Below are 26,527 nucleotides of genomic sequence, written 5' to 3' on the forward strand. Positions count from 1 at the left end.
TGGAAAAGTAACAACAAAGTTATAATTAGCACATTCATTTTGTAGGGACTTGGGCCACATCCAGGGGAATGACCGAGAAATGATAGGTCATGGCCAAAGGGTTATAGGAATAATAGTCTGTGTTGAAATGTTATCCTTTTTATGTAAGTACAATTATTATCCAGTAATAGTGATGAATTTTTGACAGTTACTGTTCAGTTGTAATGGAAGCATCTTATGACTGAGTATTGGCACAATAAAGGTAAGTCATCCTATTGGTGGTAGACAGTAAGGTTAACACTAAGGTAGAGTAACTGAAGTATAGTGGAAGGTGGAAGTTGAGAGAGGTGGAAGGAATGATATAATGGAGGTGGTAAAGGAAGAACCAAATATAAAGTTAGAGTGTGAGGTGAGTGATAAAATAATGGAGGTGGTAAAGGAAGAACCAGATGTGCAGTCAGAGGGTGAGGTGGGTAACAAAATAATGGAGATCATAAAGGAAGAACCAGATGTATTGTCAGAATGTGAGATGGGTGACAAAATGATGGAGGTAGCAAAGGAAGAAGTAGATGTAAAGATAGTGGAAGTGGTAAAGGAAGAACTAGATGTTTATTTAGAATGTGAGGTGGATGACAAATTAATGGAAGTGGTAAAGGAAGAAACAGATGTAAAGTTAGAGTGTGAGGAGGGTGACAAAATGTTCCTCAGTGATAATGAGATTGTCCTGGACACAATGTCTTCAGCTGAAGTTAAGCAGTTCAAATGTTTAGAGTGTGGTAAAACATTTCCTTTTAAGGAAAGTCTTATCCGACATGCAGTTGTTCATTCGGGAGTAAAGAATTTCAAGTGTGATGAATGTGGTAAACGATTTGCACAGAAAGTTGGTCTCACTCAGCACCTATTAATTCATTCAGAAGTGAAGAATTTCAAGTGTGATGAATGTGGTAAACAATTTACATTGAAGGCAGATCTCACCAGACACCTATTAATTCATTCAGGAGTGAAGAATTTCAAGTGTGATGAATGTGATAGACTATTTACACAGAGGGAATGTCTCACCCAACACCTATTAATTCATTCAGGAGTGAAGCATTTCAAGTGTGATGAATGTGGTAAAATATTTGCAAAGAAGCATAATCTCATTCAGCACCTGTTAATTCATTCAGGAGTGAAGAATTTCAAGTGTGATGAATGTGGTAAACTATTTGCACAGATGGCTAATCTCACCAAACACCTATTAATTCATTCAGGAGTGAAGCATTTCAAGTGTGATGAATGTGGTAAACTGTTTGCACACAAGCATCACCTCATTCAGCACCTATTAATTCATTCAGGAGTGAAGAATTTCAAGTGTGATGAATGTGGTAAACGATTTACAGGGAAGGCATATCTCATCACACACCTATTAACTCATTCAGGAGTGAAGAATTTCAAGTGTGATGAATGTGGTAAACAATTTACATCGAAGGCAAATCTTACCAGACACCTATTAACTCATTCAGGAGTGAAGAATTTCAAGTGTGATGAATGTGGTAAACTGTTTGCACACAAGCATAATCTCATTCAGCACCAATTAACTCATTCAGGAGTGAAGAATTTCAAGTGTGATGAATGTGGTAAACTATTTGCACAAATGGCTACTCTCACCAGACACCTATTAATTCATTCAGAAATGAAGAATTTCATGTGTGATGAATGTGGTAAACAATTTGCACAGAAGGAAAGTCTCACCCAACACCTATTAATTCATTCAGGAGTGAAGAATTTCAAGTGTGATAAATGTGGTAAACTATTTGCAATGAAGAAAGGTCTGACCCAACATCTGTTAATTCATTCAGGAGTGAAGAATTTCAAGTGTGGTGAATGTGGTAAACTTTTTGCACATAAGAGTAAACTCACCAGACACCTATTAATTCATTCAGGAGTGTAGAATATCAGGTGTGATGAATATTGTAAGCAGTTTGTTCTGAAAAGTCATCTCACCAGACACCCTTTAAACCATTGTGGAGGGGAGAGTTTCTAGTCTGCTTAATGTGGTAAATGGTTAACTCAGTTGATGTCATCCAACACTGTTTAATTCATTCAGGAGTGAAGAAATTCAAGTGTGATGAGTGAGGTAAACGGTTTTATTATAAGTCCTCTCCAGTATCAGTTCATTTGCGTGTGAAGACAATTATATCTATCTATCTATCTATTGCCAGACGCCTCAATCCCGTTTGGGGTGGCCACAAACAAATCGCCTCCAAGTCGCCCTGTCCCCCGCCATTTCACTGCCCTGCTCCCAACTCACACCCCCCTTTCTCATATACCTCTCCACCCCATCCCTCCATCTCATCCTCAGCCTCGCCCTCCCACTTCCCCCCTCCACCTCACTCACATACACTCTCTTCGTCAGTCTTTCACCCTCCATCCTCTCCACATGGCCAAGCCACCTCAGTGTGTTCCTCATAACGCTTCCTATCACATCCAAATCCACACCACAACGCTCTTTTATATCCTCATTCGTCAGCGTGTCTCTCCCTGTGACTCGACAGGCTCCTCTTAAATAACTCATTTCCACTGCTCTCACTCTTGACTTGTGTCCTTCCAACAACGTCCAAGCTTCATTTCCATGACAATACTGTCATGTAGTAACTTTTTCACTTCCATCCTCGCTTCCCTGTTTCTTATCACTGCCTTCAAAGAACCAGCAACCTTTCTTCCCTGCTGTACCCTTTCAAGCACTTCACCCTCCAAACCTCCATCCTTACTCATCACACTACCCAAGTACTTAAACGTACTCACATTTTCCAATTCCTCACCATCCAACCTCGCTGTACATTCACTGACTTCACCTCTCTCAAAGACCATCACTTTACTTTTCCCTACATTCACCTTTAGATTCCGTTTCTTACTCTCCCAAACTCATCCACAAAGCCTTGCAGCTCCCCTTCGTCTTCACTCAACAACACAGTATCATCTGCAAACAACAGTACAGGGAGTTTCCAAACACTATCCTCTCTCACCAGGGCCATTCCAGCATCCACTACCCTACCTTGTACCTCTTTTATTACCCCATCCATGTACAGATTGAACAACCATGGATCGTGACACATCCCTGTTTCAACCCAACTTTCAAAGAGAAAAATTCACTTAGTTCACCATCCACACGCACTGCAGCCTTCGCACCATCGTACATACTCTTCACAGCATTCAACAACTTCCCATCTACTCCATATATTCTTAACACTTTCCACAATCCTTGTCTATCCACCCTGTCATGTGCTTTCTCCAAATCCATGAAAGCCGCATACAACTTCTTTCCCTTCTCTAGAAACTTTTCCGCTAAAGATCTAAGAATGAATATCTGATCTACACAACCTTTTCCCTTCCTAAAGCCTCCCTGTTCTTCTCCAACTTCTTTCTCTGTTCTTTCTCTAACTCTGTCAATAAGTATCCTACCATACACTTTTCCTATTATACTAAAGAAGACAAATGCCCCTATGATTACCACACACTTCTTTTTCCCCTTTTCCTTTGTACAAGGGAATAATTATACCTGACTTCCAATCCTCCGGGACTCTACCTTCCTCCCAGGCCAATCTGCACATCTTCCACATCGATTCTACTACTATGTCTCCTCCATGCTTCAGCATTTCACCACACACTCCATCAATTCCTGGGGCTTTCCCCGATTTAACTTTCTTCATTGCTTCCACGACTTCTATCCTACTGATTTCTTCCTGTCTTCTCACCTCCCTCCTTCTCCCAGCCATTCCCCAGCCACTTATACTCGCATTACTTCCATCCTCTTCGTTCAACAATTCCTTAAAGTGTTCTCTCCATCTGCTCACTTTTTCTCTCTTGTCCACTAGTAATCTACCATTTTTATCTTTCACTCCCCTGCTAACTTCACTTCCACCCTGTCTTACTCTTTTCACCTCTTTCCAGAACATTTTCTTACAGTCCCTCCACTTTACACTCAAATTCCTTTCAAATTCCTCATCCACTCTCTTTTTACTGTCTCTTACTAATCTTTTCACCTCTCGCTTTCTTTCTACATATAAATCTCTCTTCAGCCTCTCAACTTCTTCCACGTCCCTATTTCTCATCCATTCATTGTATGCTTTCTTCTTTTGTGCCACAGCCTGTCTCACCTCTTCAGTCCACCACGCTGTTCCTTGCACCCCCCTCCGTCTTCTCTTCCTTCCACACACCACATCACACGCTGCACATATTTCTTCTGTAAATATCCTACACACACCTTCCACGTCTCCCATCTGCTCCAATTCATATTTGCCCAATCGTTCCTCCACTTTTCTCTTATACTCTGCCTTTTTCTCATCCTCTTGTAACCTTTCCACTCTCCGTGCAACTACTCCATCCTCTTGTCTTTCCCTTCTTCTATTCCTCCTTCTTACTTGAATTCTAATTCTGGCCACCACCAAGTAGTGGTCAGAAAGTACACTCCCCCAACCTCTATAAACTCTTGCATCCATTACACATCTTCGCATCCTTTCATCCACACACACATAATCAATCATTGCCTTCCTTTCATTCAGTTCACCACCCACCCTTCTCATCACTCGCCATGTATACCTGTGGATCATTTTATGCCTGAAGAGGGTATTGGCTGTCACCAACCCCCTCCCACCACAAATGTCCACTATCACACTCTCATTCTCATCTATCTCAGCAGGCACACCCCACTCACCAACTGTTCCATCCACCTTCACATTCCCAACTTTACCATTCATATCACTGATCAAAAACACTCTCTCATTCCTTCCAAACTTTTCTATGCACACTTCTACATTTGTCCAGAACTCTTCTCTCACTCTTCTAGCATGATCTTGCGTTGGCGCATACACACACACAATCGCCCACATTTGTATTCCAACTTTCAACTTTACCCACACAATCCTTGACCCAACTGATCCATACTGTCTTATGCTTTTCTTCCATCTTTTACTCACAACTATACATACTCCTTCCTTTGCCCTCTCATTCTCACCTACTCCTGCACATATACCCCATCCATACTCCCATTCTCTCACAGTTTCTCCTCTCCATTTTGTTTCAGTTATTCCACATACATCCACTTTCGCACCCTCAAGCACCTGGACAATCTCTCTGTCTTTCACCTCATCATTCGCTCCCCTTACATTCCACGTTCCAATAACCATGTCCTTTGTCCGGTCCTTGGTCGACATTGTTTGGTCAGTCCTTGTCCGAGGCTTATAGTTTCTATTTTTAGTTAGTTGTTTTCCGGGCAGTGGCACTAACCCTCCGCCAACCCTTTTAGTCGCCTTTTACGACAAGCAGGGATACTGGGGGAGTATTATTGAAAACCCCATGAAGTAGCTAATTTATCACCTGGTAACACACGTGCACTGGTCGCTAATTTTCCATGTTCATTACACATTGAAATGTCCCTTATGACCTAATCTCATACTAAAGTATATATATATATATATATATATATATATATATATATATATATATCCCATTGGATCCCCGGGGTGCTGGGCGAGACATTCCACTGGAAGGGCACTAAGCGTACCGCCTTCTGCCTATTGGCCCATAGTTGCGAAGCTCATAGGTCCCTACCCGGGGGTTCCCTATTTTACAAAGACTTGAAAAATCCCAGTTCTGTCCATTACTCTGGACACTGGGCTCCAATAGAATTATATAGATATATATATATATATATATATATATACATATATATATATATATATATATATATATATATATATATATATATATATATATATATATATATATATATATATATATATATATATATATATATAAGTAATCCCTCCAATATCCGGATCAATAGAGCCACCGGTAGGTTCAGTTATTGGTTTCGTCCGGATATTGGGCCCCAGCTTATGGACTTGTACTTATGGACCCTAACTCAGAGAAACACCTATACAACTCCCTCTGGACATGCATAGCACCTATTTAAGACCCAAATCACGCCAATAAGGCACATAAATGACTGAAATAAATGCAAAAGAAACATAAAATGAGGATTTAGAAGTATGTTCATACATTAATAAACATTCTGGTACTTATGGACCCTAACCTAGCCTAACTCTGAAAAACACATTCCTACTGCACATGCATGAGGTAAGTATAGTATGGAAAAAAGTACAGTATGAAACATTCTGGTAAGTATAGTATGGAAAAAAGTACAATATGAAACATTCTGGCTACTTACAGCAAGTCCCTGGCCACCTCGATGAATAACCGCCTCCTCTCGGACTCTGACAGTAAGAACGATTTCCTGAAGCACTTGCAGTACACTCTTCCTGAAGTCTTGCACTGAACTTAGTCAGTAACACACAGAAGTCCGTTCTCTTCACAGTGTTCACTTTAGTCCAAATAATGTTCCATTTTAATTTCGTGTTGCACATTAACTTTTCCCAATTTTTTTTTATTTTCCAAAGCCAAAACAAAGAAGATTAGTTACGTTAAATTTTGTTTCCACTGAGTCTTTTCTCTCATTTCGAAAACCTTAACACAACACACCGTTTTTTTCACTGCACAACACTCAAAATTCCCGTGTGGTCTTGTGGAGAAGTTCTTGCTGTTTATTCACTGTCAGAGTCCGAGAGTATCACTGGCAGGCGACCAAGGGGTGCATCGCTGGGTCGTGGTGATGGCGTACCGACTACAGAAGACTCTGAGGAAAGCCGCAAACTCACATCGAGCGGTGACTCCACTGTAGCTGATGTGCTGGGCTGTGGCTCAGAGCATGAGGGCCTGTCTTGGGGAGGCAACGGAGTGGAGCCAGGGCTTGGCACAGCGGGGGTCACGGGCCTGAAAAAACTGTCAATCGTTGACTGACGCAAGGACCGACGATTCTGGCGATTGATGATGCGCTGCCGGAAAGCACGCACTTCCTCCACGAGTCCCAAGGGCCTCATCTCCCTGTCGCAGTCCGGGTGTTCCAGGTAGTCTAGGACGAACTTTAGATGTTCCCGGAGTGCGCTCAGCTTGGGGATGGCTGGAGTAGTGTCCTGCTGAGAGGAGTCCGGATCATCGTCGCCTTCGTCGTCGGAATCTTCAAGTTTGGGACTGACACCAGCAACCAAAGATGCGATCTCGATATCAGACAACGTCTGATACCCAGGATCGCCCTCGTCGTCGTCCAACCACTCACGTACATCGTCCACATCAACAACGTCGCCGTGCGTATGTAGCCGTGCATGGAAGTCATCCACGTCAAAGCCCAGAAAATTGTACTCCACATCTGTTCCGAGAAGCAGACGAGACCAACCATTTTCAAGAGTTTTCACAGGGACTTACTTCCATGCACTAGCCCAGTTGTACAGCGCAGACTTGATGTTGTAGCAGCGAAGGTTTTCCAAAGTCCGCTTGCCTCGAGTGTCACGTCCTTCCCTGCGCTCGTCCTCGTCCTCGAGAATAACCATCACCTCGTCCAGGAACTTCCGACGGTACAGGCGCTTTGTTGCCACGATCACTCCTTGGTCCACGGGTTGAATGAGAGCAGTCGTATTAGGTGGCAGAAACATGCACCTAATACGGCCATTCTCAGCAACCAAGTCCTTGTCGCACGGGTGGGCAGGTGCATTGTCGAGCAGAAGGAGAGCCTTTACCTGGTCGCGAGGGATTCCCAGTGTCTTCGTCTGGTGCTGGATGACCTCCTTGACGAAGTGATGGTGAAACCAGTCTTTGAAAATCACAGCTGTGAACCATGCTTTCAAAGAATGGTACCATACGACAGGAAGGACATCCATCACCCCACGAAGGCACCGAGGCTGCTTTGCATGGCCAACAACGGGCTTAAGCCGGTGCATGCTGTTAACACTGGCACAACACAAAGCAAATATCCGTTCCTTAGAAAGCTTGCGACCAGGTACACGCTTCTCCGTCTCATTGGCTAGAGTGTTCGTTGGCAGCGAGCGATAGAATAGGCCAGTTTCGTCTGCGTTATAGACTTGACCAAGAGTGAGGCCCTTCCTGTCGATCAAGCCTTTCACCTTGTGCCGAAACTCGTCAACTCCATCCTCGTTAGCGTCCAATGCTTCGCCATGTGCTTTACGGTTAGTAAGGCCATGTCGCAACTTGAACGCGAAGAGCCAACCCTCGGATGCCTTGAAGTCTAGGGCGTCGTGAAACCTTGCAAACTTCTCAGCAGCAGCCTTCAGCTCCGTTCCACGTACCATCAAACCAACTGCACGTTGCTGTCGGTACCAAATCAACGTGGATCGGTTGATTTCTGCAAACTTGGGGGTAAACATAACCTTCCTTTCCACGTTGCGTTTGCTTCTCGACGAGAAGTCAGCTGTGTACTGCATGAGTTTGTCTCGGGAATGTTTGATATCGAACAAAGTCGACCGGGCCAGGTTAAACTCGCGGAGAATGCGTGAAGAAGACCAACCCGCATCAACTTTCTCCAATATCTCCCTCTTCTTTTCCAGAGTCAACACCACTCTCTTCCTTTTCTCAGGTGGCAGGGCCATCATCACACACACTAAGAGGAGGGCCGAGAGCAGCAGGAGGCCTTGCAGCAAGTACGGCACCACCACAAAAGCGAGCACGTGGGCAGCCATTACGAAGAGCGTAGGTCCAGTCACGGTGAGAGACAGGCGGGAAGTGGGGAGGATGCAGCGGCGCTCTATCGGATGTCGGAGGAATGACGAACCAAAACAATGCTCTCCCGCGGCGCGCGCGGCAAGTTCAAATTACGGACGGCAAAAAATCGATTTTTTTTTTTTTTCTAATTTTTTGGGGTTTTCGGACCATTTTGGGAATGTTGGATCCCAGGACGATAAGGTCCGGGTAGTGGGGATGTTCGGTTATTGGGCGTCCGGATATTAGAGTGATTACTATATATATATATATATATATATATATATATATGTATGTATTTATATATATATATATATATATATATATATATGTATGTATTTATATACATATATATATATATATATATATATATATATATATATATATATATATTTTTATAATATATATATATATATATATATATATATATATATATATACATATATATGTATATCTATATATAGATATATATATATATATAATATATATATATAGATAGATAGATGATAGATAGATAGATAGATATACAGTGCCCAATAAAAGTGTTGCGCACGTATGTCAAGGTGCGCAATACTTTTCATGAAAAAAGAATCACCCTTTTTGGGAGAAAAAATTTAGCCAGAAGTTTTGGCCGCTAACATGACGTCATGGCAGCCTGAGGCCTTACTGCGCACAGGTTGGTTGGCGCCTCAGTTGCCTGCGGGCTGCATGAGAGTGGGGAACCCTGCCGCTCCTCCCTCTTGTTACGCCATTTTTTACCTAGTGACCTGCAGTTTTTTTACTTGTGCTACTCTACTATGGCCCCTACCCGTGAATTGTCGAGTGAAATAATATCACAGATCATTGCTCTAAAGGAGGCAGACCACCCCACGAAGGAAATTAGTGATTTGGTTGGTGTGGCTCGGTCGACAGTGCGGAGGTGGTGTGCCCGTTACCGAGTGGAAAATAGTGGGTGACGTTCCTACAAAGACACCACGGTCTGGTAGGCCCAGGAAAACTTCCCCTAGGTCTGTTAATGCGCTAAAACGTGCAGTGGAGTCTAATCCTCATTTGACTGCAAAGAGAATTAAGGAGAGCAACCCGGAAGTGTTTGGCGAGGTTTCAGTGCGCACGGTTACTCGAAGAGTTTATGAACTTGGTTACACAAGCCACAGGCCTGTGAGAAGGTCTCTTCTTACACGTAACCAGCGACTTCGTAGGGTTGCGTTTGCTAACAAGTACCTTAACTGGGGTGAGGACCAATGGTTGTCAGTGTTGTGGTCTGATGAGGCAACGTTTACCATTACCTGTAATTGAGGAGCGCACATGTACTGGCGCAGAGGTAGTGACCTGCTTGACCTCCGTTATGTGGAGAGCACAGTTAAACACCCTGATTCACTAATGATATGGGTTTTTTTCTCTGGTAAGGGTTTGGGGAAGCTTGTTGTGCTTCCCAGGAACTGCAGAGTGAATCAGGACGTTTACCTGGAGCTGCTTTGTGATCATTTACCTGAGTCCTTCAAGCTTACAGGTGCATGAGTGTTTCAGCAGGACGGTGCACCTGCTCATAAAGCCAAATCTGTCACCAACTGGCTTCGTGACTGCGAGGTCTCCTTCATGGAAGACTGGCCAGGCAATAGCCCAGACATCAACCCGATAGAAAACCTCTGGTACCTCGCAAAGAAGAATATCCAAGAGAAGGATGTGAGATCTCTGCCTAACCTGGAAGCAGCCATTCATGAGTCCTGAGCAAGTATATCATCCCAGCACCTGAGGAACCTTGCCCTTTCACTTCCACGACATCTCAGGTCCGTGAAGAAGCACAAAGGAAACCCTACCAAGTATTAAAAGTAATTATAATGCATTATTTACATGTTTTTTCCATAGTTGAAAGGTTTATTTCGTAGGAGGGGTGCAGGGCGCGCAATATTTTTGTTGAGCACTGTATATATATATATAAAAGGGAAAAGGATAAATGATACTTCCATTGTCCTGGAAGTAGCTAATTCATCGTATATTTAGAGCACTGCTATCCCCGCGGGAGGGGCATGGCATGGTCCAGCCATCCCTGCGGGTAAGGGTTAAGCCACATGATGGTGCTATTTAGCCTGCGGTCAAGCCACATGATGGTGCTATCCAGACTGTGGTTAAGCCACATGATGGTGCTATCCACCCTGTGGTTAAGCCATATGATGGTGCTATCCACCCTGTGATTAAGCCATGGTCACATGGAGATATATTCAGTTAATAACAATTACAGGAGCAATAGCAAGAGAATGAAATTCCAGAAGATGGACACATGAGTAGTTCTGTCCAAGCAAGGAAAAAAAAAAAATTCCCGGTGAGTGCTAGACGAATGATGGCCGTTTTCTCTCTTAAGTTTTACTGATGCAGGCATGAGTGTGGAAAAAAGAAAAAAAGAAGTTATGAATGCCAACCAGGATGTTGCAAATCTGCCTATGTTTGTGATTAAAGAAGTGGAATATGACTAGAAAATATTTGTGGATGTGTAAGTAGCATACCAGAAAGAAAAGTGAGAGCATTTGATATAAAATCGTCAGAGTTCTTAATCTGGGTGACCCAGAAACCATGAGGCTGTGGATATGACTCAGTAAAACTGAACAGCTTGATCTGTTGTCTTGTTTCTTGTATTATTAACAAGTAGGGTGCCAAAGTGGGGAAGTCTGTGTCCATGAGTGGCCAGCAGGCTGGGATGTAAGCAGTAGCTGAAACCAGTATCCAGTGTGTACTCCCTTCATGCTTTTCAAATTATTTGTGTATTTCATTCATAATAATAATGGTATATTATGTGCAGATTCAGCAAAGAAATGAGCAATACAATTTGTGTAATGACTAGAACATTAGCAAATTAGCATATTTGACTCTAATTAAGGCCTCTTCTGTTTGTATTCAAAGATAGATCATGGGGCATTGGACTTATTAATGCATCTTCTGTTTGTACTCATAGATAGATCATGGGGCATTTGACTCTAATTAAGGCATCTTCTGTTTGTACTTACAGATTGATCATGGAGCATTTGACATTAAGGCCTCGTCTGTTTGTACTCATTGATAGATCATGGGGCATTTGACTCTAATTAACCCTTAAACCGCAGGCTTGTTTTGCTTTGACTTGCGTGTCCCACGGGCATATTCGTGCTCCGACAGACTCTCTAAAAATATTTGCCAAAAATCACTTATTAGTCCTAGAATATTAAAATTACATATGCTTCTGGCACATACCTTCAGCTTTCTCCTGGGATGTTTGTTGAGCCTTTGTTGAGTACCGTAGGACTTGTGGAGACCTCTGAAGTTGGGTAACGGTCTCCACTTTACACTTCCCGACAACCAGTAATGTGATTACCACAGCCTGATATTATCACTAGAAACACTATTCTGTGATTCTCAAATAGTTTAGAATCCATATTCCAAAATAAAACACTGTGAAAGCAATGAAAATTACGAGATTGTATGACCTTCCCACCTGCAATCGTTCGCCACTTGTGTTCTGTCATTTATTATTCATAAAACACTCACACTTTATATTTCTATTACTATATAACACTTATATATATCTACAGTCTTTATCCATAAGTTTCCTTCAGTAACAGTAGTTTATTGTCAGTGTATGCATTCAATTTCTCTTTCAGTAAAATACGTAGCATTCACTTTCTCGTCCTTTATACTAGCATTGAGAATGAATCTGTCACTTTCACTTTCATAACTCATAGTATTCATACATGCTAGAGTGAAATTTTCACTTTCATTACTCCTAGTATATATGCTCGTATTCTTATATTACTACTCATTTACATTTCTATTTACATTCTCTATTTTATTTACATTATTTACATTTCTATTTTATTTACACTGTGTTATGCACTGTCACTTGCAGTGACTTATAAAACTATTTTCCACTGTTCACTTAAATTTACTTTCATTGCTTTCAGTTGCTGTTTACACATTATTTACATTTCCACTTGCACTGTTTTACTCACCAGAAAGATCGTAGTCACTGTCTATCATTTTCATTGACAAATTAGCCAGCTCACATTCCACAGCAGTCACTTAGCCCTTTACCCCTTTCCACATGAGGTTTAGTAGGGGGTAGAGGTCACAGGGCCCTTCGCATGGGGCTAAAAAGCAGCAGAATTGGACAGGCGCGAATCCGATGTGCTTTCGCCTTGAAAGACAACAGTAAACTGAATACAGTGTGGTGGCCTGCCTCGGGGGAGTGCAATGCTGCCAATGTCAGCCTGGTGACGGCTGCTAATATAAACGCTATGAAATGATTGGCAGGAAATCTAGACAATACATAATAAATTAGGTAGTTCCAGGTGATTGTAAATATCACTTAGGCTTCTCCCTTCCTTTCTTATATATATTTTTATTACGAGAATAGATTATACAGCATATTTCAAAGGGAAATAAAGAGCGAAAATTAGCGAACGAGTGCACGTGAGGTGTTGTCAGGTGATAATTAGCCAATTACAGGTGTATGGCATTATCACTTACCTTATTTCTTTTTTGTATATATTATTTGGTATAAGAATAGGGCATAGGGCTTATTTCAATGGATGAAATCAGTGGAAAATTCTGGGGAAGATTATAGTGTAGCACGGCTGGGCAGGCGAGAGGAGAGGGTAATGGAGGGGAGGTTGGGAGGGGAGTCAAGAATGGGGAGAAATGGCTAAATTGTCAACAATGGATGGGAGTACAAGTGAGATTAGGAGTGCTGACTAGTGTTGGACATTGGCAGTACTGATAGATGATACAAGCCACCACTTGAAAGCCTGGGCGAATTCAAAATAACACAGAATCACAAAAGTGACGCCCCGCGGTATGATCCCTTGCTCCCAAGCGTCACGAAAGTGACGCCCTGCGGTTAAGGGGTTAAGGCCTCTTCTGTTTGTACTCATTGATAGATCATGGGGCTTTTGACTCTAATTAAGGCCTCTTCTGCTTGTACTTATATATAGATCATGGGACATATCCTAATCTAGTTTGGATTTGAATCCAGAATTTGCTCCTCTAGTTTGTGATAAAAGAACAGTAGCTGGTTTCAGGCTGATTTTACCTGTGACGGTTTTCCATAGCACTGCATGGCTTTACTTGCCATGGCTAATGATGATGATGATGAATTAAACTGAGGTGGTTTGGCCATGTGGAGAGGATGGAGGATGAAAGACTGACGAAGAGAGTGTATGTGAGTGAGGTGGAGGGGGGAAGAGGGAGGGGGAGGCCGAGGATGAGATGGAGGGATGGGGTGTAGAGGTATATGAGAGGGGTGTGTGAGTTGGGAGTAGGGCAGTAAAATGGCGTGGGACAGGGCGACGTGGAGGCGATTTGTTTGTGGCCACCCCAAACGGGATTGAGGTGTCTGGGAATAGATAGATAGATTAATATTTTTGCCATGTACAGTTTTATGACAGATATAAGGTAAATCCCATGTATAGTACGTATGTCTGTGTGGAAGCTCAGAGAGGTAATCATCAAATAGACACAAAATCACCTTATTTTGCCTCCCCCTTTTCTTTGTATTATGTTGATTTTTTTTTTTTTTTTCTGAGTGCAATTTTAAGTTTCGACAGACACCATCTTGTGCACGATACAGATGGACACCATCTTAGAATATGATTTTTTTACATATTTTCCCTCATCAGTGGTGATTTGCCCAAACTCAGGCCAGTGATTGTAACATAGCCTCGTTAATTTTAGCCTGCCCATACCCTAACTAACCTAAGTTTTTGTAACCTAACCTAATTTATCCAGACCAAACTTATTTTAACACCTCCCTGACCATGCCTAACCTAATTTTGCCTAATGTTACCTAACCTAACCCTGATCATATCTAACCTAGTTTTGCCTAATGCTACCAAACCTAACCTGTTTTTAGCCTATCCTTGACCAGACCTAACCTAATTTTGCCTAATGCTACCTAACCTAACCTCAGCTGAACTGTACAACATTTATCCTATCCTAACAATTTTCCCTAACCTAATGTGAATAATTCTAACCTACTGGTTTTGGCATTTATATAATTGTGATGCCATCGTAATGCAGCACAGGAGACTCATCCATTTATCCCCCTGTTGTGTCAGTGGGATTAGCTTAGTAGTTTATATATCCAGATGTGAGGAACCCTCTAGATTTCAAGCATTATGCTGTAGGATTAGGATGATGGTTTATATCTGGAGATGAGGAACATTCTAGAAATTATGTGTTGAGTCTTGGGATTAGCTGAGTGGTTTATATGTGGAGTTGTGAGGAACATTCTCTAAATTAAGTGTTAAGCCATAGGATTAAGGTAATGGTTTAAATCTGGAGATAAGGAACATCCTCAAAATTGTGTTGTACCTTGGGAGTACCTGAGTGGTTTATATGTGGAGTTATGAGGAACATTCTAGAAATTAAGTGTAATGCCATAGGATTAGATTAATATTTTATGTCTGGAGTTGTGAGGAACATTCCAGAAATTAAGTGTTATGCCATACGATTAGGCTAAAGTTTTGTCTGGAGATGTGAGGAACATTTTAGAAACATGGACATGTCTTACCTTAGGAATTTCTTCTTGTTATTATTGTTATTGTGTATTGTGGATTTAAGTGGATTATTATGTGGTACAATGTGAGTTCCCTCCCAGGCTCTAGAATATCCTGTGTTGTTTTGGAGATGGAGTCAGCTGGGGGGAGGGGGGTATAAAAAGGGACCATTGCGATTTGCACCTCCTAGTTTAGTTTGTGTGTGGCAGCCAACAGAGAGCAGTACCGAGTGGAAAGTAGTCAGTCAGACAATGAGTGTTAATCAGCAAAAGACAGAGTAGTCAGTAAATGAATGGACATTGATTATTAGGGAGTAATAATGAAGGTAGCATGAGAGAGAGAGAAAAGCCACTGTGCTGTACAAGTGTACCTCAGCAGTGCCTGGAAGAAATAAAAATCAGAAATGTTTAGTGGCCTTTGATTAATGTCCTGGCTTTTGTACTCATTGTTCTCAACATATCAACAAACTCTGCAATGCAGCAAATTGGTGTCAGGAGTGGGATATATTTTTAGCGACAGACGCATGGACAAGTTGCCAGAACGACGGACGTATCTCTGGCAAACATTCTTGCAGTGTCAGGAGTACAGCAAGAAGAACAAAAGAAAGATATACTTGCAGTGTCAGGAGCACAGCAAGAAGAACAAAAGAAAGATATACTTGCAGTGTCAGGAGCACAGCAAGAAGAACTAAAGAAAGATATACTTGCAGTGTTAGGAACACAGCAAGAAGAACAAAAGAAAGATATACTTGCAGTATCAAGAGCTCAATAAGAAGAACAAAAGAAAGATATACTTTCAGTGTTAGGAGCACATTATGAAGAACAAAGCACTTCAACCCTGTTACGCAGTTCCTGATTTTATCCTCCACTATACAGGACACCTCTTCCCTCACCTCTCTTAGCTGGTCACTTATTCTCTCTACCTTATTGTTTGCCACCTCTTGTTGCTTCAGTTTCCTCATCTCACACAACTGGTGAAGCTCCTGTCTGCCCACTCATTTCCTTACACAGCTGGTGAAGGTGCTGTTTGCCCACTGATCTCCTTACACAGCTGGTGAAGGTGCTGTCTGCCCACTCATCTCCTCACACAGCTGGTGAAGGTCCCGTCTGCCCATTCCTCACACAGTTGGTGAAGGTCCTGTCTGCCCACTATCTCCTCACACAGCTGGTGAAGGTCCTGTCTGCCCACTCATCTCCTCACACAGCTGGTGAAGGTCCTGTCTGCCCTCTCATCTCCTGACATATCTGGTGAAGGTCCTGCTGCCCACTTACCAGTTCTTCTAGTTTTGCATAGTGTTGTGCTTGAGCTTCTTGATATTTCTTTTGTTCTTGACCATTTCTTTTGTTCTAGATACAGTAACCCCTCCAATATCCGGATCAATAGAGCCATAGGCAGGTCCGGATAGTGGTCCTGTCCGGATATTGGGCCCCAGCTTATGGACTAGTACTTACGGACCCTAACTCTGAAAAACACCTACACAACTCCCTCTGGACATGCATAGCACCTATTTAACACCCAAATCACACCAATAAGGGACATAAAAGACTGAAATAATTGCAAAAGAACCATAAAATGAGGTTTTAGAGGTGAGTTTATACAATATTAAACATTCTGGGTACTTACAAGTCCCTTGGTCTTGGACTGGTTTGAACCGCCAGTTTGCAGTCCACAGTTAATCCTCTGCACTCTAAATTCTAATTTCTTAACACTGCACAACACTGTAAATTCCTGTGTGTTCTAGTGGCAAGGTATTGCAGTTTATTCACTGTTTATTCACAAAAAACAAGCACCTGTGGCTTGCACTGTTATGAGTATCTGCTCTCCATCGGAGTTAAGCTGTGACTGTTGATGTTGGTGGGGTAACAGAGTTGCCAGATCGCAACAGCCACATTACCAATCTCCTCAACTTTCATTGTCAAATATAACTTTTCATTACCAAATTCGTAAAGCTAGCATATATTCTTCACTAATTATATATACAAGTGGAAATACATGTAATCACTCTCCTTATAACTAACACCATGTTGATTATTTTCACACTATATAGGGTAGCAGATTAATCAGAGAGAGCAAACAATCCACCATCTCCATCCTGTGTATCCTCATACATGTGAAAAATCCATTTGGTAATGCATTATTCTAATGCATTACCAAACGAATTTTTCATTACCAAATTGGCCCACACTTGGTAATGAAAAATACCAAATGGCAACCTGACAGGGGAGGGGGGAGGGGGAGGAAGGAAGGGGTGAAGGGACCATGGTGTAACAGCTGTTTGGCGCCAGGCGGGAATTTCAAATTATGGGAGGGAAAAAAGTCAGATTTTTTTCGAATTTTTTGCAGTTTTTGGCCCATTTTGGGAATATTGGATCCCAGGAGGATTATGTCCGGTTAGTGGGGATGTTCGGATATTGGGCGTTCGGATATTAGAGGGATTACTGTATTTCCTTTGTTCATCTTGCTGTGCTTCCAGATATTTCTTCTATTCTAACTTCTTTTCTTCTATTTGCTGTGTTTTTTGATATTTTTAATTTTATTTTTTCCATTCTTCATATTTCTTGGTGGTAGGTGTAGATGACCATTATCCATTCACTTGATGTGGTGCTGCTTACTTCTTCCTTCACCTTTATCATTCTTTTTCTGTGTCTGCCCTTCTCTCTTCCTATGTCTCCCATCATTCCTGTGACGTTTTATTATTTTTCTTTCCTTTTCAGGTGGCTTTACACTGAGTGACAAACCTAATGGTTTCCTGCAAGCCAGAGAGCATTTACAATGCTGGGTGGTAACTGTATGACCAACCCATATGTGTTCCCTACATGTTAACAAGTGGATGGTGAAGGGTTAATGCTCCTTCCTGTAAAACAACTGAAAGGCAAACGGCCACCCCTTACAGGATCACGATGTCTGGCTGTAGATCATTTTGTTTCATTTAGAAAAGCTCCAGCATGCTTGCATGTGTCAGTCTTGGTCATCTAATGGTGGCTGTCCATGCTGCTTAATCTCTGACAGCCTCCCTATTCAGTCCCTTATCTCTAAGGTCACATTCTAAGACATCCCAGGTCTTTTCGGTCTGCCTGTCACAACCCTGCCCTCAAACATTAACAGTTCACACTTTCTGCATCCCATTCCCTCCACATGCCCAAACCATCTCAATGAGGGGCGCACCCAGGAATTTTCTAAGGAGGGGGAGCCCGTAGTGAGGTGAGGTCAGGTAATACGATAATTACTGGGAGGTCATATGCAGGTTTAGAGTCAGAGAGCTGCTGGCTCATGTGTTACTCTTTGCTTGTACTTGCCAATTTTTCATGTTTTGCTGTTATCAAAATAAATATATATAAATTTTTAAAGGACCCAGAGACCTAAGGCCCCCCTTCCCCTGGGTGCGCCCCTGATTTCAATCCCGGTCCCGCAAATCCGCTAACTGCTAATTAGCAAAGCTGACTTTTTCATTAGCAGATTAGCGTTTCCATTAACTTTGAAAACTGTTAGCAGACCAACTAGCTTCTGCTATATTTAGTTCCACTAACTTTAAATCTGCTAACCCTAAAGTCATATGTTTGTTCCTGTCTGTTGTGAGCATGTCTGCAACAGTCAGGTTGGCACCCTATTGGGTGGCTATGTGTAACACAAGATGAGATTGGTCGATGCAGCAGTAGCTGATCAGCATTTGAAAGGCTGATGTTTACAAAGGGCAACCAGCATCACATCGAGGCAATGGAGAAGGAGGAGGAGGCCAAGCTAGACTCTTTTTTTTTTTTATGTGTCCAACTGTGGGCATAGGTTTTGCAGCCTGCTCCCAAGGCCCAGTAGTCCTTCTACATACCATACACCTCCACATGTCACCACTTCGGTGCTAACACACACCGTCCATATTGAATACATGCTAAGGCTGTCTTATACAGGACTGGTGTAATAATGGTATTAGCGAGGGTATTTTTACGACATGTCAGGAGGTCTTTTGGTAGATCAGTAAAGTCTGCTTTTATGAAATTCAAATCCTTAAAGGCATTAGTTAGATTATTAAAGTTATTTTTCATGTATATTTTCATTTCTTAATATTTTTGAGGGGGGGCGCAGTAGCACAGTGGTAGCGCGCTGGACTCGTAATCGGGGGATTGTGAGTTTGAGCCTCGCCCTGGCTGCCGTGCTGGGAGTGGTAGCTCGCTCCTGTAACCCTAGCGGGGCTATATAGTCCAATACAGGGCTTAGCTCGGGGGAACTCCATTTCTCCGTTTTAATATTTTTGATTTGTTAATAGCTAGTTTTTGTTCTGTAAATACAGTAAAAGTCCCATTATTCGGCATCTATGGGACCGGGATGATGCCAAGATGTTGGATTTGCCGAATAATCAAAAACCTACCCACTCAGTACCTTAAATATATTGGTGAACACTGTCATCACCACTTATGGTATTACAACTGTGTTTGGAGAGAGTACTGTATACTGTACAAGACTGCAATCAATACAGTACTATACCTGAATCTGAAATATATATATATATATATATATATATATATATATATATATATATATATAAATTAGTGAACATATACAAGTGTAATGACACAGTAGGCATACACATCAGCTAACACTTCCTGGATGACCGAAATGATGCGGAATATTACCTACCACCTCAGTACACAACTTGTATTGGTGAACTCATCACTACTTATATTATTACAAATATGTTTGGAGTGAGTGCTGTATACAGTACTTTTTCCAAACAAAATAAAATAGTCGGAAAATTGCATAAAATAAAGTGAATGAATATGAATTGGTAAGGTCTTTCTGATGAAAGTTAAACGTACATTTAGTGTTCATTCATTTGTTTTTTGTTTTTTTTTTGCTTACATGTGAAAGGGAGAGTATTGATGGAAACAGTAATGTATTCCATTAACCCCTTAAAAACCTCCGGCATTGAACAACCCTTTACAGTACCGATGTCAGTGATGTCGAATTAGTGAGCTATGAAAAAACTGTGAACAATTATTGGAAGGGAACGAAGGTCACTGGTATGTTTACACGATTCTACGATACCATTCCAAGCAGTCAGAGGGTCGGTTAATCTCAGATGTTTTCGCCCATTTGGTAAATGCACCGAAACTTTGTAACCTCCCGTGAATCATGGCATGGGTTTAAGAAGCTAAATAACACATTGTTAGGTGCGCCAGACGATTATCTTCACATCTTTAAGAAAATGGAAGAAATTTAATCCCTCTCTGAGTATGTAGAGTAAGTTTCGTGCATTCTTCTGAAATCAATTTGTTTTTCTTAAAGATGTGAAGATAATCGTCTGGCTCACCTAGCAATGTGTTATTTAGCTTCCTAAACCCATGCTATGATTCGCTATGAGTCAGGGAAAAATTGATAAAGTTACGGTGCATTTACCAAATGGGCGAAAACATCTGAGATTAACCGACCGCCTGGCTGCTTGGAATCGTAGCGTAGAGTCGTGTAAACATACCAGTGACCTTCGTTCCCTCCCAATAATTGTTCAGTTTTCTTTATAGCTCACACTAACTTGACATCACTGACATCAGTCCTGTAAAGGGTTGTTCAGTGTCGAAGGTTATTTAGGGGTTAATGGGATACATTACTGTTTGCATCAATACTCTCTCTTTCACATTAAACACAAAAACGAACAAAAGAATGAGCGCTAAATGTACATTTAACTTACATCAGAGAGACCTTAGCAATTCATATTCCTCCAGTTTATTTTTAAGTATTTTTCTGACTTTAGGTTAGGTTAGGTTTGGTTAAATTATTAGGTAGTTAAACTCGGTTAGGTTAGGTTTAAACAGGACAGTCCCTTCCACCATTATGCTGAGGAATAAAAATACTAGAGCTGTCACAGCCGTACAGCTAAAAACAATGGGGAAACTGATTTAACAAGCACCATTTATTTATGGGTAATGCATTACAGTATCAGTGGTTCATGGGCTGTGCAATTACCGGTAAATGTCACTTTCAGGAAGGCATCAAGAATGAATGAATTTCAAGAAGTAGTGAGGGGGCTTGGAACGTAACCCTCGCTAATTTGGAGGGGGTGTTTACTGTACTGTATGATACTGTACAATGTTGTAATCACTACAGTACTATACCTGAATCTGAAAAAATATAGAAATTGATGAACATACAGAAGTGTAATGAAACAGGCCTACAAGTCACAGATAACACTTCCTGGACTGCCGAGATGATTCCGGACATCTGCCAAACAATCAAAGATTTTGGTAAATGGGACTATTTCTTAAAACTGCCGAAATGTCGGGCCTACCAAATAATCAGCTGCCAAATAATAGGACTTTTACTGTATACTGCATGTTGAATCTAAATTAACATTTAATTTCATTTGTTCATTTAATTATTTATGTATATCTTGATCATCATCTGATCCTTGCATGCTATACCTTTTTGGAAAGCTCTGTTTAAACTGCATATTAAAAGTTCAGCTCTTTAATGGTTATACAGCCAAAAAACAAACCGAAGCTAAAATTCATAAAATAAAAGTTAGTGGTTTTTATTAGCTTCCACTGAATTTTTTAGCAGTTTATCGTTTTAGCATTATCAAAGTTATCTTTTGAGTTAGCGGCTTAGCGGTTATTGAACTAACTTTTCTGTTAGCTGTGCCCACCACTGCTACAGACCTAGCACCAACTTCACCTCCAGCACATAACATGTCTCCCAAATAACAAAACTCTTACACACGAGAGACTCGCCAGCAGTCCTTTCACACTTGACAATCTCCACGTGCGCTCCTCGACACGCCGCACACACAAAATCAGCTCTCGCAGTCTGCCTTTGATACTACTACATCTCTTATGCACCTGCTTATCACAAACACCGCTCAAGATGGAAGTGCTTCCCACGCCCTTGTAACAAATCGCACTTGGCCGCTCTCCCTTTTTGACAGTACCACCCCTAGCCCTAGATACCATCACTATTGTTTTATCTGCATTTACTCTTAAGCCCTTCTGCACCATACCATCTCTCCACTTCTTATATCATTCTTTTGCCTCCCTTTCATTCTCAGCAATCAACACCAAATCATCGGTACACAACATCTCCAACGGGAGTCCAGTCTGAAGTCACATGAGAGGGCTTCAAGCACCGTGATAAACAGTAAGGGCTTCAAGCTGACCCCTGATACACACCAACTTTCATGGAAAGCCCATCGCTTAAATTTCCATTCACTCACCTGGGTGAGAGCACCCACTTACATGGCCATTAACGATCCTAACCAGCCACTCCTCAACCCCAAGCTTTCTCATTGCCCACTTCACCACCTCTCTAGGGACTCTGTCAAAAGCCTTCTCCAAATCAACAAAAACAAAGTACAGTTCCCTTTTCTTTCCTATATACTTTTCCTGAAGCTGTCGAACAATGAATATGGCATCGGTGGTCCCTTTGCCTAGCATAAACCCAAACTGGATCTCATCAGTATTCACACTTGCTCTAATTATACCTTCTTGAATTCTCTCCATTACCTTCATTATCTGGTCCAAAAATTTTATGCCTCTATAATTTCCTGTTTTCATGGCATATTTACATATGTACACATTTACAGTCACAATCTTCAGACAGTCATATGGGACAACACTATCTGTCTATTCTACAATATCTACGGTATTGCCAGACACCTTAATCCCGTGAGGGGTGGCCCCAACCAAACCGCCTCCATGTTGTTCTATCCTTGCCATTCCACTGCCCTCCCCCCAACTCACACTCCCTTTTCTCATATACCTCTCCACTCCATCCCTACATCTCATCCTTAGCCTCCCCCTCCACCTCACTGACATACACTTTCTTCATTACTCTCTTGCTCTCCATCCTCTCCACATGGCCAAACCACTTCAGTGTAAATTTTCTCCTAAAGCTTTCTATCACATCCACATCCACATCATAAAAAGAGAAATGAGGACAGTACTAAGAGGAAACTACTCATCATGGAAAGAAGTGACTAGTGGAGTACCACAGGGTTCAGTGCTGGCACCAATCATGTTTTTAGTGTATATAAATGATATAAACAGTAACACTGGAAATGAAAGCTATCTGAATATGTTTGCAAATGATGCAAATATACAAAGGAGAATTACTAACACAGATTCTTGTAAAGACCTACAAGAAGAATTAAATAAACTTCATGAATGGAGTAGTACATGGCAAATGGAATTCAATGTGGACAAGTGTCATGTAATCAAGTTTGGTAAAAGTGGAAAAAGACCTGATTGGGATTATAAGTTAGGAAATAAAACCCTATACACATCAGAAAGAGAGAAAGACCTAGGTGTGATTATCAATAACAGACTATCTCCGGCTGACCACATCAGCGAGAAGGTACGGAACATGTATACACTGCTTGCAAATATGAGAATAGCATTCACATACATAAATGAAGACATGCTAAGAAGGATAATAATATCATTAATTAGACCAACCCTGGAATATGCATCAGTAGTCTGGAGTCCTCATCTCAAAAAGCACATAGACAAGATTGAAAAAGTTCAAAGGGCCGCTACAAGATGGATACCAAGCTTAAGGGACCTAAGCTACGAAGAAAGACTAAATAAACTGAATCTACCAACACTACAGGAGAGAAGGAAAAGAGGTGACATGATAATGCTATATAAATGCATATCAGGAAAGGAGAAAATAGACATAAATGATTACTTAACATATGGAGAAGCATCAGCAAGAGGACACTGCAAAAAACTGCATAAGAAGAGAGGTGATAAAGACGTAAGGAAATTCAGTTTCCCAAACAGAGCAATTGATCAATGGAATGCACTACCGAATGAAATAGTGTGTGCCAAAACAATTCACAAATTTAAGGATATGTACGATAAATATGGTTTAAGACATGGGACAGTACGAGCTTGACTCATTCCTGTAAAGATACAATTAGGTAAGAACAATTAGGTAAGAACTACACTGCCCCTTCCCTTCCTCATTTGTCAGACTGTCTCTCCATGAAACTCCACATGCTCCTCTCAAATAACTCATTTCCACTGCTCTCATTCTTGACTTGCGTCCTTCCAACAAGGTCCAAGCTTTACTTTCATATGTTAGAGTTGGTATCACAATACTATAATCCAGTGACATTTTTTACTTCCATGATCACTTCCCTGTTCCTTATCACCGCTGTCAAAGAACCAGCAACCTTTCTTCCTTGTTGTACTCTTTCAGCACTTCATTCTCCAAACTTCCATCCTTACCCCAAGATGACTCGCTGCCCCAACAGGCCCCCCATAGACCACAACACCTTGCACCCAGATCACAGCAGTGCCTGGAGCAAACTACCACAGAGACCAGCCACAGCAATTTTTTAGAAATGATTATGGAGATCAAACATACAATAGCCAACCTAGGCAAAGTGTTAGATGCTCAGGGACACCTGATTCAAAATCAGATAGAGAAACAAATAAATCTGCCACAACTGCAAACCCCAATGTCACCTCAAATGTTCCCCTGGCTCAGTGCAGTGAAGGGCCACTAGAATGCTTACTTATGGGAAATATCCGAGGCCTGTACCCAAAATCAAACATAAACAAAGTCCCTTTCCTAGCTGACCTATCATACCTGGAAGACTTTGCCTTCCTCGCTCTCACAGAATCCCACCTCAGTGAGGACATCAGTAACGCTGAAATACAACTACAAAATTACACAGTGTTTAGAGCAGACAGAAAAAATAGGTCGCACGAGGGTATCACAATATATGTTAGAAACGACCTAGCAACGAACACCCATATCTTACTCTCTTACTCAAATGGTGAAGCAGAACTAATAATACTACACATCAAAAAACTAGCAATGATTGTGGTGAACATATACCGTCCCCCACTCTGCAGCAAACAAAGCTTTAGTGAGGTCCTAACAAAGTTGAATTCCACCATCGAAGACCTACCTCCCCCCTTAAATGACCTTATTATCATGGGAGACTTTAATCTTCCCATTATCAAATGGCCAGCAGGAACTATTGGGGGAGGAAGTCATGAGGACCAAGATCAGGCTAGAGCACTGCAACACCTCATAGAACAACTCTTCTTAAGTCAAGAAATTACTATACCAACCAGAGGAAACAACATCCTGGACCTCCTTTTAACAAACAACCAAGAACTAATACATGGGTACAGAGCCGAGAAAACAAATACTTCACATCACAACCTCATTACAATCACACTGAATAGAAAGAAAACAGCCAGGGAGACTCAGATACATGACACTAATGAAGAAAGATTTAGAACCCTCAACTTTAATAACAACAAAGCTGATTGGGAGGGACTGAAATCCTCTTTGGCCACAGTGAAATGGAAGCAAACATTACAAAACCAAGATCCAGACAGTATGATGGAAACCATAATTACAACAATATTCCACATCTGCAAAAATCATATTCCACAAAAGACGAAGCAGGGACTTAGAAGAACGACCATACCCAGGGACAGAAGAATACTCATGAGGAAGAGGATTAAATTAAACAAGCAAATACAAAAAACCAAAAGCAAGAGGAAAAAACAAGTAATAATGACCCAGTTGATGGAAATAGAAACAAGTCTCCAAAACTCCCATGAAGAGCAACGAATTAGAGAAGAAAACAAAGCAAGCATGAACATCAAACAGAACCCCAGCTACTTTTTCAATTACACCAAGCGGTTCCTGAAGTCGTGCAGCCCAGTCAGACCCTTGGTAACAGCTGGAGAAATGAAAGAAGATCCCAAAGAAATATGTGGACTTTTAGCCGAACAATACCAGTCAGTGTTCAGCGAACCAGAAGAAACAAAGAAGATATTAGATCCAAGGACCTTTTTCTACAGCCCACCACAGACGCCTGAAGACATCAGCATATTACACAACATTGAATTCGCAGAACAGGACATCACCATGGCAATTGAAGAGCTCAAACCAAACTCAGCACCTGGCCCTGATGGCATACCAACCAATCTTCTAATCAGGTGTATCTACTGTGGCACCATTCCCTAGACACAGGCATAGTACCTGCAGAAGCAAGGAAAGTCATGATAACTCATTGAAGGCAGAACCAAGGGATTAGCAAAAAATTATAGACCAGTTGCCCTAACCTCGCATACAGTAAAAATCTTTGAAAAGGTTATGAGAAATAAAATTTATGCCTTCCTCAACAGAAGATCTCTCTTCAATGCTGGCCACCATGGTTTCTGTAAAGGAAGATCCTGCTTGTCACAACTCCTCGCCCACCACGACAAACTCCTCCACCACTTAGCAGAGGGTGACAATGTTGACACTGCCTTCCTCAATTTCGCTAAAGCATTTGACAAGGTCGACCATGGTATCCTTCTGCACAAACTACGAGACCTAGGCATAACTGGAAAAATAGGAGTGTGGATTCACAACTTCCTCACAGGAAGATTCCAGACTCTTGTAGCAAATGGAGGCATATCAGCAGAACACAGAGTTGTGAGTGGTGT

General features: G+C 41.6%; 1 protein-coding gene across 1 annotated transcript; it reads left to right on the top strand.

Annotated features, from left to right (window-relative positions):
- The first annotated feature begins 463 nt into the window (after window positions 1–463).
- Window positions 464–24,579, top strand: LOC145405317 (uncharacterized). The gene is made up of 2 exons (XM_080276737.1): window positions 464–1,763; window positions 24,305–24,579. Exons 1-2 carry the CDS (start codon window positions 464–466, stop codon window positions 24,577–24,579), a joined length of 1,575 nt encoding a protein of 524 aa, XP_080132863.1.
- Window positions 24,580–26,527: the final 1,948 nt, after the last annotated feature.

The sequence above is a fragment of the Coenobita brevimanus genome, chromosome 66 (assembly GCF_032717465.1).
Source record: "Coenobita brevimanus isolate Jiangsu-jjx chromosome 66, ASM3271746v2, whole genome shotgun sequence".
In the NCBI taxonomy this organism is placed as follows: domain Eukaryota; kingdom Metazoa; phylum Arthropoda; class Malacostraca; order Decapoda; family Coenobitidae; genus Coenobita; species Coenobita brevimanus.

Bases quoted from the DNA above. Each gene is read 5' to 3' on its own strand.
- LOC145405317 (XM_080276737.1), top strand. From the start codon at position 464: ATGGAGATCATAAAGGAAGAACCAGATGTATTGTCAGAATGTGAGATG. The intron at 1,764-24,304 runs GTAAACTATTTG...CCTTACCCCAAG, and splicing joins TTTCAAGTGTGATAAATGTG to ATGACTCGCTGCCCCAACAG.